The sequence below is a fragment of the Leishmania martiniquensis genome, chromosome 23 (assembly GCF_017916325.1).
Source record: "Leishmania martiniquensis isolate LSCM1 chromosome 23, whole genome shotgun sequence".
In the NCBI taxonomy this organism is placed as follows: domain Eukaryota; phylum Euglenozoa; class Kinetoplastea; order Trypanosomatida; family Trypanosomatidae; genus Leishmania; species Leishmania martiniquensis.
This window is the reverse complement of record NC_090158.1, coordinates 145,672-162,099: the sequence shown is the minus strand read 5'-3', so window position 1 is coordinate 162,099 and position 16,428 is coordinate 145,672. Positions and strand designations below refer to the sequence as shown.

The 16,428-nt window shown below is 60.0% G+C and overlaps 3 protein-coding genes across 3 annotated transcripts; all 3 read right to left on the bottom strand.

Moving 5' to 3' along the window:
* Positions 1-1,166: 1,166 nt before the first annotated feature.
* Positions 1,167-7,151, bottom strand: LSCM1_06037 (uncharacterized protein; the record flags this gene model as incomplete). The annotated part of the gene is made up of 1 exon (XM_067323470.1): positions 1,167-7,151. The coding sequence occupies one exon, from the start codon at positions 7,149-7,151 to the stop codon at positions 1,167-1,169; it is 5,985 nt and encodes a 1,994-aa protein (XP_067178575.1).
* Positions 7,152-8,476: 1,325 nt separating this feature from the next.
* LSCM1_06036 (uncharacterized protein) lies at positions 8,477-12,250 on the bottom strand (the record flags this gene model as incomplete). Its single annotated transcript, XM_067323469.1, has 1 exon — positions 8,477-12,250. The coding sequence occupies one exon, from the start codon at positions 12,248-12,250 to the stop codon at positions 8,477-8,479; it is 3,774 nt and encodes a 1,257-aa protein (XP_067178574.1).
* A 2,823-nt stretch (positions 12,251-15,073) lies between these two features.
* LSCM1_06035 (uncharacterized protein) lies at positions 15,074-15,436 on the bottom strand (the record flags this gene model as incomplete). The annotated part of the gene is made up of 1 exon (XM_067323468.1): positions 15,074-15,436. The coding sequence occupies one exon, from the start codon at positions 15,434-15,436 to the stop codon at positions 15,074-15,076; it is 363 nt and encodes a 120-aa protein (XP_067178573.1).
* Between the last annotated feature and the right edge of the window lie 992 nt (positions 15,437-16,428).

Here is a 16,428-nt window from a genome sequence, read left to right as displayed (position 1 = left end):
TTCCGAGTCCGTGGTGCTGCTTTTGGCTATGTGGCCGTGGGTGCTCGTCTTTCCACGCGCGTGTGTTTGCGGTAAACGGTACGCAGCTGCTGGTGCCTTCAAGGCGACAGCTGCGGATGCAACCGAGAAGAGCGAAAGGAGGAGGAGGGGCGCAGCAGTAGGGGAAAGAGAGCGCACGCAAGAGAAGATGAGACATACAAATGTTCAAGTCCCGCGAAAACAACACCCACAGCCCAACGGACACGTGTGCGCATCATAGAGGTGCCCACCCACTCCCTCCATCCCCTTACGCTAATTACGCGCGTGTACGTGTGTGTGGAGAGAGGAGGAGATGGGGAGGGAGGAGAGAGAGGGCAGCGGGTGCTATGTGGGGCCCGGTAGGCCACATGTAGCGGACTGCCTCAAAAGGGGTGCGCGCAGATCCGCCCTTATGGGGAAGAAAAGGTGAGCCCCGCAGAGGTGAGGCATGGAGTGATGAAGGCACTGCGCCGCACGCATACAGAAAGGGAATTAGAGCAGAGGGGAGGGGAGGGGGATGCAATGAAGCGCGGCGTGAAGAAACACTCACATACGCGCGCCTGCACGCATGTGGACGGTAGTGCGTGTGGAGGGGGCAGGCGCCGGCAAAGGTGCGAGGGGCGGTATACGGGCCTTCATGGAGGCGGCTTCAAAGGATTACATACGCGCAAGTCTGAGGCACGTGTGTGTGTGTGTGCTCGGGGAGGGGGAGGGAGAGGGAGAGCATTGTGCGTACATGCCTGCTCCCGTGGCGTGCATACAGGCGTTCTCTTGCCCGCTTGGATCCCACTGCTTCACGTTAGCCCCCCTCCCCCTTGCCCTCAAATGTTTACACACACACAGACACACACACACACACACCTTATTCGCTAAGCAAAGCGAGAAGGAAAAGGCGGAGAACATCAGAAGAAATGAGGCCGCATAACAGCAACCAACACAAAGGGAGCTGCCGCGCACACATCGCTGGCGATTCTTCGCAGGCGTGCATCTGGCGCTGTAAGGCTCGAGCGCCCATCGCGCGACGGGACTCTTTTCTGGTCATTCTTTACATACATCAAAGGAAATGCAAAACGTGAGAATTGTGAAGGAGAAGGGGCGGTGTGGCCGTGTAGGGGTGCGCCCTCCCCCTTCTACTCCAAAGGTTGTCGTCAATGGCTCTCTGCGTAGGATGGGGTGGCGGTGGACTTCAGCTGTTTTCTTCTCTTCTTGGTTGTTGACGTTGCCGCTCCTCTACCGCTCGCTGCCACCCCTCCTATCACCTTTGACTTGCGCTTGAGCTTCCGACTGGGCCAGGCAGTCGGGTCGTTGCCACCGCTGCCGAACAACGAAACAGAGGTCTGCCTTTGCGGTAGCCCACTCAACATGGAACTGGCGTCCGTCTCGCACGTCTCGCGTCCCTTCGTGGCAACGAAGCGAGTGACGATGTCGCGGTTGAGGCGCCTTGACTCCTCAGCCTGGGCGTGGCACATTTCCTGGAAGGATACTGACTGGTCACCGCTGCACTCGGCGAACATGTTAGACACCTTTACACAGAGTGCCACCACCATCGCGCGCCACCAAGGGTCGAACACCATCGGTGTCATACCGCCGGCATCCTCTGTAATGCGGGCTGCGCCTGCGCGAATAATCTGCATTGGGTGAGGTGGCCCGACTGGGCGCCGAAGCCCCGGCACAAGCGGCAGTGGCGGCCCGCTGTCGGCGTATCCTGTGGTCAGGAAGACAAACTCGCGCAGAAGCCGGCGCGATTCGCGTTCCCAGCGATGAGAAATAACTTCGCTCGCCGATGCCCCGTTCGTGTCTGCCGCACCAACAGCCGGCAGTACCCCAGTGTTGCTCGGCGAATCCTTCTTCACGTAAGGTCGCCTGCCTCCGCCACCCGCGCCGCCGCGGGCGGGCACCATCGAGTGGATCAGCGGTACAACGGCATTCACGTCGACCATGGGCACGGCACGCGAGTGGGTCACGAGGCTGCTAAGGTCAAGCGCCGTCGTGTCTGTCACCGGCTTGAGCAGTGTGCGAGAAAAGGGGGCATTGTTATCCATGGCGTTCCTCAGCACAAGGGCAGCAGTGCGGGGGTGCAGCAACACGCCATTCATGCACGCTGTGTACAACGACGTCATGTCCGGCGCCACGCTGCCACCGTCGCTGTAGGCGAAGTGGAAAGATCCCTTCTGCAGCGCATGGGTGACCATCGGGTGTGCACCGCTGGCGAATTCGTAGAGCCTCTCGAGGCAGCCGGCCGCCATCGACGGCAGCACCTCGAACTCCGACAACACGACATATTCGCTGTCGTCCGTGTACGCCGCGTACGTGAAGGCGTTCAACATCTGCAACGCCGGCACATCAATAGAGGGCGTATTTTCCACTCTCCCCGGGCCCGCCGAGGCGGTGAGTTCCGGCCGGCCCACCGTGTCACCGGGTGACTCCGCTATACCGCCGCGCTCCTTCGGCGTCGGTAGCCGTGGCATAGATTCCCAAGAGCCGTTGTCGCCGAGTAACTCTTCACCGGTGCCGCGGTCGCAATACGTCAACCCAATGCTCTTGTTCAGGCTCTGTAGTACCGGGGACATGTCCAACCATACGGCATGGTCCATCACCACGTATGGATGCGCCAGTGCCACAGCTGCACTGTTGCCGCTGCCTGTGCTGCCGACGGCGCCTTGAGTGTAGTCGAGCGGCGGCAGTCGCGCCGAAGGTGAGGCAAGGGTTGGCTTGATGCCATCGAAAGGCGTATCGGAAGTGCTGCGCTGCGCCCTCAGAGACGACGTGGGCAGATCATCGTGCAAATCTCTCTGTGACACGGCACAGCTGTCCGTGTCTCGATCGGCGGGGGGTGAAAAGACTTCTTTCGCTGCCGCGGCAGTCTCTTCCTCAACGGAGAGTAAACGAGAGGAGCTCGAAGAGGGTGATGCCGCCGTCGACATGATAGCCGCCGTGACGGAGTCCTGAAGTGGGCCGGCCCGAGGCCCTTTGCTGTGTCGCTGCCGGGGCGCTCGAGATGACGTATCGTGCGTCGCAGAGAGACTGGGGGGGAGCGCCGTCGATTCTAGTGTCCACTCCGACTGGCTCCCCTGCGTTGGCGTGCCTTCCGTTACAGGGACGTCCTCGTCAGTGTTGGCGCTGCACTGTGTCGGTAGTGCATCTCCATTCGCGAGTTCGCTCTCGGGCGTCCCACTCATAGCAGTACTGGACAGAGTCGACGAAACAGCACTGAGTTCAGTCGGGTGCACTGCTGCGGCCGCCGCGCTGAGCAACGTGTCGGATGGTGTGCGTCCCGCGGTGGCAGCCGAGAGTATCGAGGTCTGCATGCGCACCAGCGAGCCGGTGGCGACGTCGTAGATGCCCGTGAGGTATGGCGGCAGTGTCAGCACCATAGGCCGTGCGGCGCCACGTCCACTAGCTTGAGTGCTAGCTCTTCCGCTGCTGCTGCTGCTTCCGTGCTGCTTGTCGGCGCCGCGGCCGCTGCTACCGTCTACCCCGTCGTTGCAACGCAGGCCGCTGCCAATGCCCCGCCCAGAGCCCCTCGGGGAGGCTGAGGAGAGGCTGGCGAAGCTTTGCTTGTCCTGCTCGACGAATGGGGCGTGCACGAGAACTTTGAGGTATCGTGCCAGCGCGTCGATGTTCCAGCGGAGGTGCAGCGGCGAATCGGGCGCCAAGTAGCCGAGCGATATTGCGTTGTTGAGAGCCGGAAGAATCCAGCAGTCGAACAGGATAAATTTCGCCAGGCGGTGCTGCTCGATCATCTGCAGCAGGCGCGGCAGCGATGCCTCGGACGGCGGCAGCATGGCTCCAGCGGAGGCACCGCCCCTGGCGCTTTTCACGGCGTTGTCCGCACCGCGGAAAGCAGATCCGTGGACTTCCCCACGCTCGCCAGCGCCTACGCGTCGGCGCACGCCAGCATAGTAGTGCTGCTTGCACAGTCGCAAGCAGTCCTCCACGATGCGACTCGGCGCATCAGCGGCCGTTGCCCCTCGTGGAGTACTTGAGTTAGCGCCAGAGGCAGTCCGCAATGGGGGATTGCGATTGCTGTTGCCAGACGCCGCTGCCGCCGTGGCGCGAGTGACACCGACACTCTCGAGCATGTATAGGTGAACTGTGGACACAAATTGGGTGAGCAGGACGGAGATCCCTTGCGGCAGTCGCGCCGCGGCAGCCCGCTTGCCGTACAGAAACCCGAAGAAATCGTTTAGGACGTACAAAATGTCCTGACAAATGAGGTCTTCCAGGCAGTGGAGTCCGTAGAGGAAGTCGCGGCGCGCCACCTCGCTGTTGGCGGCGGCATTTTGGGCGGGCAGCCCAGCTTCTGATAGCGGGCTTTGTCGGGGCTGGCGCCCTCGTGGCACTGGCGGGTCCGCCGGCCTGATTGTTTCCTGTGCCGGTGATGGCGGCGCTGGCTGCAGGGATGCCCACACGGTGTCGAGCTCAAGAGTGTTCACGTACAGCAGAACACTCGGCCTGCGCAGCAACTCGAAGACGTGTTGGCAGAGGTGCTTCAACCATGCGCTGCCGTGAAGGCGAATGTAAGTGGTGAGAACCACCAACGGGCTCATGAGGCTTGTAAAGGCCTCGGTGAAAGGGGCGGGCGTGAAACTCGGTGATGTGAATCTCTTCCCTACAGGGTCGCCACGGCGGGCCCTCACGTCAGTGGACACCACGCTCTGCCGCTTCCTGCGGCCGACGCGGAAAAACCGGTCCTCGTGCAGGCTTAGCGGCTTCCGGTAAGCCTCCAGTAACGCCACGGCCTCTACAAGAAACTCGACGGGCTTGTACACTTGTGTGCGACCGGGTAAGTACTGCCATTGTAGTGGCGATGACAGCTGCAGGTTATAGGCGTCTGCCAGGGGGAGGGCGTTGCTGGGGTGCTGACCGGCCAGCAGTGGCTCCTCAGCGCGCACGGTGTGAAACATCGAGAGGGGCGCCCCTCGACCGGCGGTGCCCACGCCTGGGCTGTGATACATGCCGGCGCGGTCGGCTGACATGTCTAGCAGTGGTGCGTTGCCTGGGAAGGCTCGGCTTCCCCTCTTCGATACCGCCAGTGGACTGTTTGGCAATTCCCCGCCCAGCGCGGATAGAGCTGCCGTCGTCCCTGCGAGCGCCGCTGGGTCCAGAGGCACCCTGGCGTTCGCCGTGGTCGCATCCAGAAACCAATAGGCAACCTCAAAGAGTTCGTTGATGTCGCGCTCCGTGACGCGCTGCGGCTCCAAGTCGAGGGAGATGCCGCTGGCGTCGGTGCAGGAGCAGTCGTCTTTCCCGAACGGACTACTCTCCGACCTGGACACGCAAAGGCCGCGCATCCTTGACCGCTTCTCTTTCACAGCAGCCGTCGCTTCGCCACTCTCTGTAGCCTGTGACTTGTCTGCAGTCGCTGCAGGGGTTGTAGGCGACACACAAGCTTTTGGGAGGGTAGGCAACGGCTGCACTGAGGTCATGCCTGGTAGACGAAATTGATGCTGCCGCAGCAGCGCCTGACGGCTGATGAAGCGATGGGCCGTCACCACATCCAGAGCGGCATCTGTAAGGAAGTCGAGCACGCGACACAGCATTGGCAGTGTCGTGCGGGCGGAGCTTTGCTCGTAGGCGAGGACAATGTTCTCCGTCATCTCTTGCATAAGGATGAGCGGGCACGCCTGGCGCTGCTCCTCTGCCGTGGGGCTGGAGGTGCTAAAAGAGCTGAGTTGACGACCCGCGTTCTTGAGAAGCACCGGCTCCCGCCTCGTCTCCAAGCACCGTCGCGAGTGATGGTGGGAGTGGGTGTAGAGTAGCTGCAGTTCGACAAACACGGCCGTCACTTGCGCGTAGTTGTAACTGACATCATGTATGAAGAAGAAAGAAAAGGGCGTCTTGTCCCAGTAGTGGCGGTGCTCGTAGGTCTCTCGCCATGAGCTGTACTGACTGAGCAGCGGAAGGCCAACGAGGTCAGCTGCGGAAGCGGCAGCGGACGTATGCTTGTTGTTACTGCGGTACTGGGCCCGTCGCGCGGCCCGGAACTGATCCTTCGCCCTCTGCAACGCTGCCGGCGGTGCGATGACGAGAAAGAAAGGCGAAAAGCTCTCCAAGGTGCGCTGCAGAGCGTCTTCCTGCGTTAGGGCGAGTGCGGGGCCGATCCGCGTCGGAGAGGCTAGCGCAGAACCGCCCGCGATGTCAGCGGAAGAGGGGCCGCGCGCAATGATTTGGAGTAGGTGATGCCGCAGCTGCGTGGCACGCTGACAGTGATCAGCGGCTTCGCGGTGCACCCAGGCCATGAGCCGGTTATCCATCAGCAGGGCCCATGTCTGGTGGTGCAGGTGCAGCACAGCCTCTGGAAGTCCGCGGGGATTCTCGTTGAAGGTGTGGCTCGCCAGTGTTGAGAACCGGGAGCGTGACAGCGTAAGGCGACCGCGGTCGCTTCTGTCGGGTAAGCCACGACCCATGCCTCGTTCGTTGGCGGAGTCGCGCGCTTCCCACCAACGGCCCTCGTAGTCGACTGCACGGCCGTCACTTGCATCTTCCTCGTTATCATCGTTGGTGTTATCCGGATCAAGCCACAGGAAGCTGAAGAACTTTGTCGAGAAGACGTCGTTGGTGTCGAAGAAGTCGTCCTTGCGCAGGACGGCGCCGTGACCGCTCCGTCGCCTACTGCTTCGGTAGCTGGGGCGGCAGGAGCTGCGCGCGCTGGTTTCATCGTCGTGAGCAGAGATGGACATGTCCAGGCTGAAGAACTGATCTGTCAAAGTGCGGCTACGACGCGAGGAGCTCATGGAGGGAGCTTCTGCAGCTGCCACGTCGCTATTAGGGGCCTGGTGCCGTCGCGACTTGCATGCATCGCTGTCGCCGCCACGGTAGACTTGGGAGAAAACCGAGCTGGTGTTTGGCTGGCAGACGTCTTCCCTATCGGTATCCTCCGCGGACTCTTCATGGTCGTCATCCTCCACCTCGTTCTCAGCACCTTCGCTGCTGCTGCTGCTGCTGCTTTCGTGTTGGAGGAGAATGACTTGTCTCCGTGTCGGATAGACGCCACTGGCAGTGGTACTCGGGTCCTTCGGGACAGGCGGCGGATAGGTGCAGCAGCCGAACTCCTTCAGGTAGAGATTGCGCCACTGAAACTCATTGGTGAGCGCAGCCTCAAAGGTGCGCTCGTGGAGTTCGCGGGGCATCGCGCCTTGACCGCGGGCGCGTGCGTCTTGGTCTGCAGAGTCAGGCGGCGAGCGACAAAGAGAACTGCTTGTGACTCGTATACTCGACAGACAAAGGACTTTCCGGCCCGTCGAATGGAAAGTCGCTTGCACTGCTCTGAATCTGCCTGTCTGTGTGCGGCTCTCGTGGTGGTGGCCCGCCGCCAGATGTTCCACAGTCGCCCTCGTCCCCCACCACTCAAGGGCACAGAGCGCAGGGAGGAGGAGAGGGGTGAAGCGCACAAAGAGAGTGAGAGAGAGGCGGACAGGAGAGAGAGCTTTGTCTTTGACGGGCGGAACAGAGTACGAGACGGAGGCGTTTCAATCGCGCAGATGTTAGATGTCCCGTGTTTTTACACCCGCGCTCAAACGAGGCGGACGGTAGTGAGAGGGGTGCCTCTGTGCTATATAGGACGGCAACTGTCACGTTTGTCTTGCGCAGTCTGAATTTTGCGGCAGTGGTGGTGGTGGTAAGTCTGTGCGTGTGTGTGTGGGGGGGGGAAGGGGTACAGCTGGACAAATGTGAAGCTCTGATGCGGCACACGAAGCTGATCTTTGCCTTCACCGTCGTTTCCCTGCTGCCCGACGCCCCTCACCTCCTCCCCCTTCCCCCGGGGCGTACTGAACGACAGAGAAAGCGAAAAGCATCGACACGGGAACCACCCGCACCACGTCACGCCGCATGGTCAGACGCTGTTTTGAGACTGCTGGCGATACTCTTAGCGCGTGTTACGACTGCTGCCACTGGGCAAGGCAGCTGTACAGGAGAGACCGAAGAAAATAGAAAAAGCGATACATATCGCCAAAGAGAGAGGGGAGGGGGGAGAGAGCAGCCGTGCAGTTTGGCATACATACACACACACACACCGGCAAACTAACCCAACGAATCACCCCACGCACAGTCCTCTTCTCCTCATCCGTACGACTGCGCGCCGGCCAACACACACGTGAGAGAGGGATAATGGAAGGGAGCAAAAAAAAGAAAAGAGATGGACGCGAACATATGCCGTTCCTCCCACAGATAGACAGACCATTAGACAATCGAACAGTCAGAGATGTGTGTGTGTGTGCCTCTGTAGGAGAGTGTGGGCAGTGGTGGCAGTGGTGGGACGGACGGCGGATGGCAGAGGGTCCGCGATTCAGACGAGTCACAGCCAACGCGAGAAAGCCCACGATACAGCACCACAGCCGCTGCCGTGCTCCTCTCTTCTTTCCTCTTCCTACCCTCGTCACTTCCATGTTGCAGCCGGCACGCGTCAGGAGCTTTCCGCCCCGCGCACGTCTACCCCCCCCCCCCGCATCACCGACTAGCGCACAAGCTTCGAGCAGGTAGAGAGCAGTAGCCAGGCAAGGGCCACGAAAAAGAGGCAGTAGACCGCCAGCTGCATCACATCGGCGTTGAAACGCTCTGGCTTCAGCCCGATGTTTGTCAGGTACTGCACACACATGATCGGGATGCTCGCAGATGACTTGTTACCTGTCTCGTCCGTGGGCGAGAAGACGCAGTGCTGTCCGTTCAGCTCGTTCACCATGAGCGACTCGAAGGCGAGGAAGAAGGGAGAGAGGGACTTGAAGGCGCGAAGCGAGGGAGGGATGGTCTCGGCTTGCACCAGCGCTCCACCAAAGACGAAGTTCCACAGGATAAAGACGCTGCTGAGCAGAGCAGCGGCCCCGAAGCTGCCAGTCACAATGCCGATGCACAAAATCATCATGGTAATACAGATGGAGAAGAGCACAATAACGAGGATAAAATAGAAGAAGTGCAGCCCAACGTCGACGCGGAAGCCCATGGGAAAGTAAATGACGGAGGCGAGCACTATGGCCGGGATCACGCGAAGCGGGACAATGTCGACGATGATCTTGGAGATCAGGTAGGGACCTGTCGTGTAGAAGCCGTTCTCCCGCTCCACGTTGAAGAGCTTCCGCTCGAGAATGAGTTGCTCAAGGCAGCTTAGCGACACAAAGGAGGTGACGAGCAGCAAGAACGACACTGAGCCGGCGCGGTTCAGCGACCCGGGAAGATCGAGGGCTTGAGCGTGGTAGAGGACACACATGAGCGTCGCAAGGCACGCCACCACTGCTGAGTGGCACACCACCAGATGAAAGGAGCCGAACAAGCACGTAACGGAGCGCGACACGAGCAGCTGCAGCTGCTCGTACACATTCGCGTAATACATGCGGAATCCAAAGGTGATGCTGAGGATGTCTGACCCACTCACCAGCTCGCTGTCATCGTTTACACTGGTGCGACCGCCGGACTGAGACAGTGCGCGCGGGGGCGGTGACTCAGGGCTGCGGCACGGCGGCACCTGCGTGCGAGTTGCACCAGCTGCCATGCCGCTTGATGGGGTGTTCCCATAAGAGGCACCTGCGGCTCCACTGCTCTCGAGCATGTCCTCCTCCTGAAGCTCCGCGCGCACGGCGTCGTCGATAATCTCTTCCACCTTCATGAGATACTCAGCCTGGTTGCTATGCAACTCCTTCCTCGGCACCTCTCGTGTGCGGCCAAAAGCAGCCGTGACGCGGCGCTCAATCGTGGCCGGGGCGGCCCTGGCAGGGCCGCAGTAGATGCTCATTCCTCGAGAGAGCAGCAGTACCTTGTCGAAGAGCTCGTAGATCTCCTGCGAGGGCTGATGGATGCTGAAGATCACAATGGGCCGGAATGCAAAGTAGTGCATGGCGTACATGCGCATCATCGAGTCCTTCGCCAGCTCCACTATTGCCTCCACTACGTGCTTCGCACTCACCGTATCCAAACCGCTCGTTGGCTCGTCTAGGTAGAGGATGCGCGGATTCGCCAGTAATTCCACCGCGATGGAGACGCGGCGCCTCTCGCCCCCACTGAGTCCGCGAATTTTCTCGCCGCCAATGAGTGTATGCGAGCAGTGCTGCAGTTTCAGCGTCTCAATAATGCGTTTGACGATGTGGTTCACGGTGCTGCGGGAGAGGGCCTTCGGCAGCTTTAGCCGCGCAGCGTACAGGATCGTCTGCTCAACCGTCAGGGACGGCAGCAGCGTGTCCTCCTGGGAAACATAGCCGATGATGTTGCGGTATTCCGCCGCGCGGGCACCGGTCGCACTGATTGGCGTGCCGTTGAGGGCAATCGTGCCGCTGACGACTCCCGACTTCATACGTGCCGAGAGCAGATCGAGCAGGGTAGTTTTGCCGGCACCGGAGGGTCCCATAATAGCCAGCACGTCCCCTGAGTGCACGGTGAAGTTGATGCGGTGCAGCAGCGTGCGCCGCGAGCCCTCCTCCGCAGTCCCAAGCAGAGGCGCGTTTAAGGTGTACCGCAGCTCTGACACCTGCAGCTCCATCGGTGCAGCAGTGAACCGGCGCAGCTCCTCAATGCGTGCACACTCCTCCGACGTCAAGGCACGCGCCTGCTCATAGACACTCGCTCGAACAGAAACGACGCCTTGGGAGCGGCTGCTGCTTCTGGAAGCACACTGTGGTAGTAGCGCGCGATGCTCGGCGTGCGCTGCCGGCGAGTCATGCAGCTGTGGCGTCCGCTCGAGTCGACTGGCATGGCCTCCGTTGCCACGGTCGGGAGCAGGGTGCGGGTATCTGGTAGGGGTGCCGCCCACGCTTCCGTTCAGGTCTACGCGGGTCTCAACCACGAAACTCGCGCTGCGCGACTCATTGTCGGTGCCATCGCCGCCGTCGCCGTGTGGCGTGTTCACGTGGAATGTGACCAGAAAATCTCTGCCCCGCTCGTAGGAAATGCTGCGAGTGTAGTAGTAGTGCGTGCCGACACCACTCGCCACGAGCAGCACGAGTAACACGAGAAGGATGCCGAGATTCTGTTTAGCGAGGACGGCGACACCGCCGCGGTCGTGGCCGTGGTCGTCATCGTCTGACGAGCCGCCAGGGAAGCGGACGGTGTCGACGCACTCGGAGGCGCGGCAATCCGCCTGGAACACCAGTGCGAGATCCGCCATGGTGAGCTCGCACTTTGGGCTGCTGTGCCCACAGGCCAGGCGGATTTCGTTCTTGATGGCCGGCAGGATTTGCTCACTCAGCACCGTTGACGCTGAGCATATCGGATCGTACTGCGACGGCGGATCTTCGGCGCAGGCGCAATGCGTCTTTTTGCACCCGTATATGACGGTCTGCTGCGGGGCCGTGATGGGCTGCATGCTGAGAATCATCAATGAGATGTACACCATCACAGTCACTGTGATGGCAGAGGCAATAAACACGGTGATAGACTTGGTGCGATGGGGACCGAGTAGCGTTGTGAAGCCGCCCAGAACCGCGAGCAACGCGCACTCGACGATGAGCGCCACCTGTCCAGTGGTGCGTGTGGCGCGAAAGAAGCGCTGCCGCAACGTATTGTTGTTCACCTCGCTCGGATCGGGGTCCCTCTGGCCGTACGCGAGGGAGCACTCCTGCGCTTCGCAGCGGAAAAATGGATCCACGTAGCTCTTGTTCGGCTCGATGCGATAGAGGGCCATGGTGCACGTGCCGTGCTCACCTTTGCGAAAGGCGGTGCCGTCTGAGGTGGAACAGTTCAGCATGACCTCTGCGGTGATGTTGCGTGAACCGCCCATGAGTCTAACGAAGTACTCATTTTTCAGGGTGCACTGGAACTGCTTGCTGTCGCCACGGATGCTCATGCCGGTGTCGCACGCAGCAGAGTCGCCGGCGTACTGCTTGCATGCCGCGTCGCTCTGGCATAGCTGACAGCTGAGTCCGCTGAATTCCTCTTCGTTGCAGTTCTCGCAAAACTGATTCTTCGAGTTGACTGGCAGCACGTGGTGCGCGCCTTTGCCGCCGATGGAGTTGGGGCACTGCCGCTGCGAGCAGTTCGCCGAGGTGTAGTAGATGGAGCAGACGCAGTGATCGTCAACAGGGATGCCGCCGTTGAGGCACGTGATCGACTCCACCTGCAACTCGGGCGGCTCCATGCGGTTCCATGCCGCTGTCTCTGCCGGCACCGAACTCACCTGCAGCGCTTGTGTGATAGACGCGAGAGCCAGAAGCAAGAAGGCCGCCACAAGAGCGGTGGTTGTGCTGAGCCCTACATCACAGCTACTGCGTGCGGCTGGCTTTGGCGATTTCATCGGCTGCGGTGCCATCACGACGCTTTTCAGGCGGACGTTTCTCCACAGCTCACCAGGTCGGAGGGATATCAAGGCTGTGAGGTGACGGCCACAGATCGCTCAAGGAGGAGGGCGCGCAGAGGTGAAACCAGGAGAGGAAGGAGAAATGTACGGTACTGCTCAAGACGCCAGCGAGGCGCGTGCGAGTGCTGCCGTGCAAGAGTATAGGCCAGGATGAGTGCAAATACGTCGTCTATGGTGGCGTGCGTCGGAACGCGGACGGGGCGCCCGCGGACATGTACTTGCAGTCGCACGCACGCAAAAGGGAAGAGAAGAGGCGCGTCTCGATACGCAGGCACAAGCAGATAGCACAGCGGCGACAAAAAAAAGACAATGGGCGGCCGTAGGAGTGGCCAGGGGCTCTCGACGTAGCAACAGCAACAGCAGGGGTAAGAGAGGGGGTTTACCAAAGCAGGCGCCCCAAAAAAGAAAAATGGAGGAGAGCACAGAATGCCAGAGCGTAACAAAACGCAATACGGCTTGTGTGTACGTGTGTGTGTGTGTGTCAGTGTCGGTGTCAGTGTCAGTGTCAGTGCGACAGAGGCAGAGGGAGAAAGGATGCCTAACACAGCGACGGGAGGGGTGGAAGGGGATGCGCCGATGCGAACGTATGTCAACGCTTTATGTGCGTGGAGAGGGCCTGTAATTGTGCTCGAGGGCGCAATTGTGATCTTCAGCGGGTCTGCGTGCGTTTTGGAGAGGAGAGGGATGGGAGGGAAAGAAGTGGACCGTGCTAGCGAGTTGGGAGGGGGGAGAGAAAAAAGAGGGAGGGGGCCGTACGTCAAGCAGAGGGCCGTACGCCAACACGAGCGAAAGGGAAAGGGGAGGGTAGAAATATCCGGCAAGCCGATCCGAGACGGCGTCGTCCTCTAATGGCGTTGTATCTCAGCTTGTCTCCTACGCTGTGCGTGTGTGCGTAGTGGCCTTGGCTTATGTAGCGCTACTGCTGACGTGTCAGAGATGCGATGAATGCTATGTGTACGTGCGTGTGTAGAGCGTTACATTCGCAGTATCCACGTTTTTTGTTTGAGAAGTGATAACAATGCGCGCGTGCACCATATGATGAGGGTGCCGCAAGAAAGTGACAGTGAGAGTGAGAAGCGGAGACGCAGCGTGGAACAGCGGCGTGCTCGAGAGACAAAGCCGTGGAGAAGAGAGCATTGCATGTGTGAAGAGGGCGCGGCTAAGGAGGGCCACGCGGAATGTCGGAGTGACGTGGCGTGCAAGATACACACTGCAGCTCGTCCTCCTCCGGCACTCATCCCTGCATTCTCCGCCTCTTTCCAGTTTCTGCCCTTCCCTCTCGTCCGTGCCGCTTCGTCTTAGGGAGGCAGATTGGCCTTTGAACCGGTAGCGAAGAGGCGGGGCGGGGCGGGGGGGAAGGAGGGTTGGTGCATGAAGGGAGGGGATTACGCCTGTCGTACTCTCCTTCTTCGTTCGTTGCGCTTGCGCTCAACAGGCACCCGCATGAGCGCGAGTACATCACCCCCCCCTGCGTCGACGGCGCCACCGCACCCCTCGTCTCACCTCTGTCTGCTCCTCCTCCCTTCCCCCTCATGCTGTCCACAGCACCATCGCTACATCCATTAGCCCATCCGACTCTGTTAAGACTATTTCCCCTCGAAGCCGTTTATACACACTCGAGCAGGCACAGAGAGATGCACGTGTCTGCTAGCAGCGCAGGAGCAACCTGTACCAGGGAGGAGGAGGAGGATCTGGGATCGCTGGGCGGGCATACAGGAGGGCAAGAGAGAGGAATCTGAGTTGAGAGAAGAGGGGGTGGCTGAGTCATGGAGGAGGAGAGGCGAGGAGGAGGGCGGGCGGGCGGAAGAGGGGCCATAAAGGCGCAAGACACAAGAAAAAAGTGAAAAGAAGCGCACGAAAAAGTAAACGCGATTTTTTTGTTGCTGCTAAACGGGTGAAAGAGGCGGTGGCAGTGGCAGTGGAGGTGTGTGTTCGTGTGTGTGCCGGTGGGTAAAAGTTTTCGTAAGATCGCTAAACCCTCCCGGAGTGCGCGTACATACACGATCACAGAAGACTCTGCGCTGCTTCATCACCACGATACCGCCCTCTCCTGCTGTGCACACACCTCTTCTCCCACAGATATTTTTACCGATTCTTTCTACTAGGGTTCACTGTACCTCGCTGCCTCTGAGTATGTGTGCATGCGCGTGGGCAAGTGACTCCGCGGCTGTGGTGAGCAAGCCGCTCAGCCGGTAGGCACGCGCTAACCGCCATGCAAACAGAGAGCGTTACTCTACACAGCAACGCAGCCATCCACAACAACGCAGAGACGTTGCGGATTTCATTCCCACACTACGAGTCCTTCACAACCTACACTTCTACTGTGACTGCTGAGCGGGGATGCTGGTGCGACCGCCGCCATTACAAGCCCGATGCAGCCCACCAGTTTGCCTGTCGAGTGAGCTTTTCGGGGTCAAAAGAAAAAGGCGCTTCAAAGCAACATCGACGCGCACGGCCACTTCCCCTCTCTTCCTCTGTCCCTTCAAGCCCTCGAACGGTTGCGTGGAGGGGTAGCGCGGTAGGGAGTGAAGGAGGGGAGAGAGCGGGGGGAGGGGTTCCGTTCGTGGTGTGACGAGGAAAAGAGGAGGGGAGCGGCAGCCAAGAAGAGGGCAGGCGACTTTCTATTACAAAACAAACCGAAGAAAGAAAGATGCGGGCATTCGCACACACACACACACACACATCGGCGCTTCACCACCTCCCCTTCAAGCGTGAGAGCATCGTTAGGGATGTACGGGAGCAACACACCTCACTACCAGTACCACAACCCCTCCTTTACCAGCCGCGATGGTACAGATGCTCGGGGTTACCTGTGAGTGTAAAGGTGATGTGGCGAAAGAAGTCCTGACGGTCGCTACCCCAGAAGAGATCACGGCGCTCCTCCGGGGTCATTCTGCGGAAGTCACCGATCGACGGGTTCTCCTTGATGCGAACGAATGCAAGCTCACGCATGTACTGCAGATCATCGAAGCCCCACTTGCGCGCCTCTGTGCGCACGGCGAACTCGAGCGGATCGCTATCGAGGTACTCAATCTCGATTGGCGGGGCAGAGAGAGGAAAGTGAAGCTGGCGTGACTGCTCGACCGCTGGCACGGCCGCGAAGGCCGCGATACGCGATGAAAAGCGACGCATCATCATGGTGATTCCTTGTCTCTTCCGGGAAGAGTGGAGGGACTAGAGCAAAGATCGCGAGGGGTAGGGAGAGGGTGATATAGATATGGGCTACGGAAGTAATGCCTCAGCCGCCAGACTCACGACAGCGACGACGCACGACAAGTGGTAAGCTGGAGAGGGTAGGGTGTGTGTGCGTGCGTATGTGTGTCAGAGGGGAGGATAAGAAATGGGTGCAAGGCAAATATGTGCCAAAGAGCGCAAGAGGTGAAGAGAGTGGGTCGGCTACCTGCCGGGAAAAGATAGGTGAGCGGCCCCTCCGCCAGGGAGGACAGAGGGGCAGCAGTGCAGGGCGTACACGCTCGCGTAGACGATGATTTGCTTGCCATCCGTCACGCGATACGGTCAACAGGGGAGAAAAGGGGGCAGTGGAAGCGCACTACTCCAGCCAAAAGATTACCGATACGCACCCCCGGCTGAGTCGCCACCGCCGCTGCCCCAACGGCAGCACCACCACATCCTCCTCCCCTCTTGATGATGTTCCGCAATCATCGAAGCTCGCGCGTTTGACCTTCCCAGGCGATCTTTAGTTTTCACGGCTGCCGTCGCGAACTCCTCACAGTCCTTCTCTTCTGACTGTGCCTCTTCTCCCCAACCGGGCCGGTGCACCCTCTCTTACATCTTCCGGCACACGCCGACACGCCACTCCCACCACGAACTCCTGGTACCAGTGGCATCTCGCAGGTTCTACGTTGACACACACACACACACAAAAGCACAGGAACACCCCCCTCTTCGCTTCGAATCCAAGAGCATTGCATCGTCTTTGGAACTACCTCCAGTGCTCCAATGGCCGTCTACAATAGATATGCATGAGGTCGTGGGGCGCCATTGGGCGAGGAACAGGAGAGCACATCAGACGGTGAGCGGAGGGGGATGGGTGCGTGAGGGCTGCATGTGGGGGTGGTCTTCGACGAGGAGGAAGAACAGAAAGACGTCGATGTGTGTGTCTGTGTGTG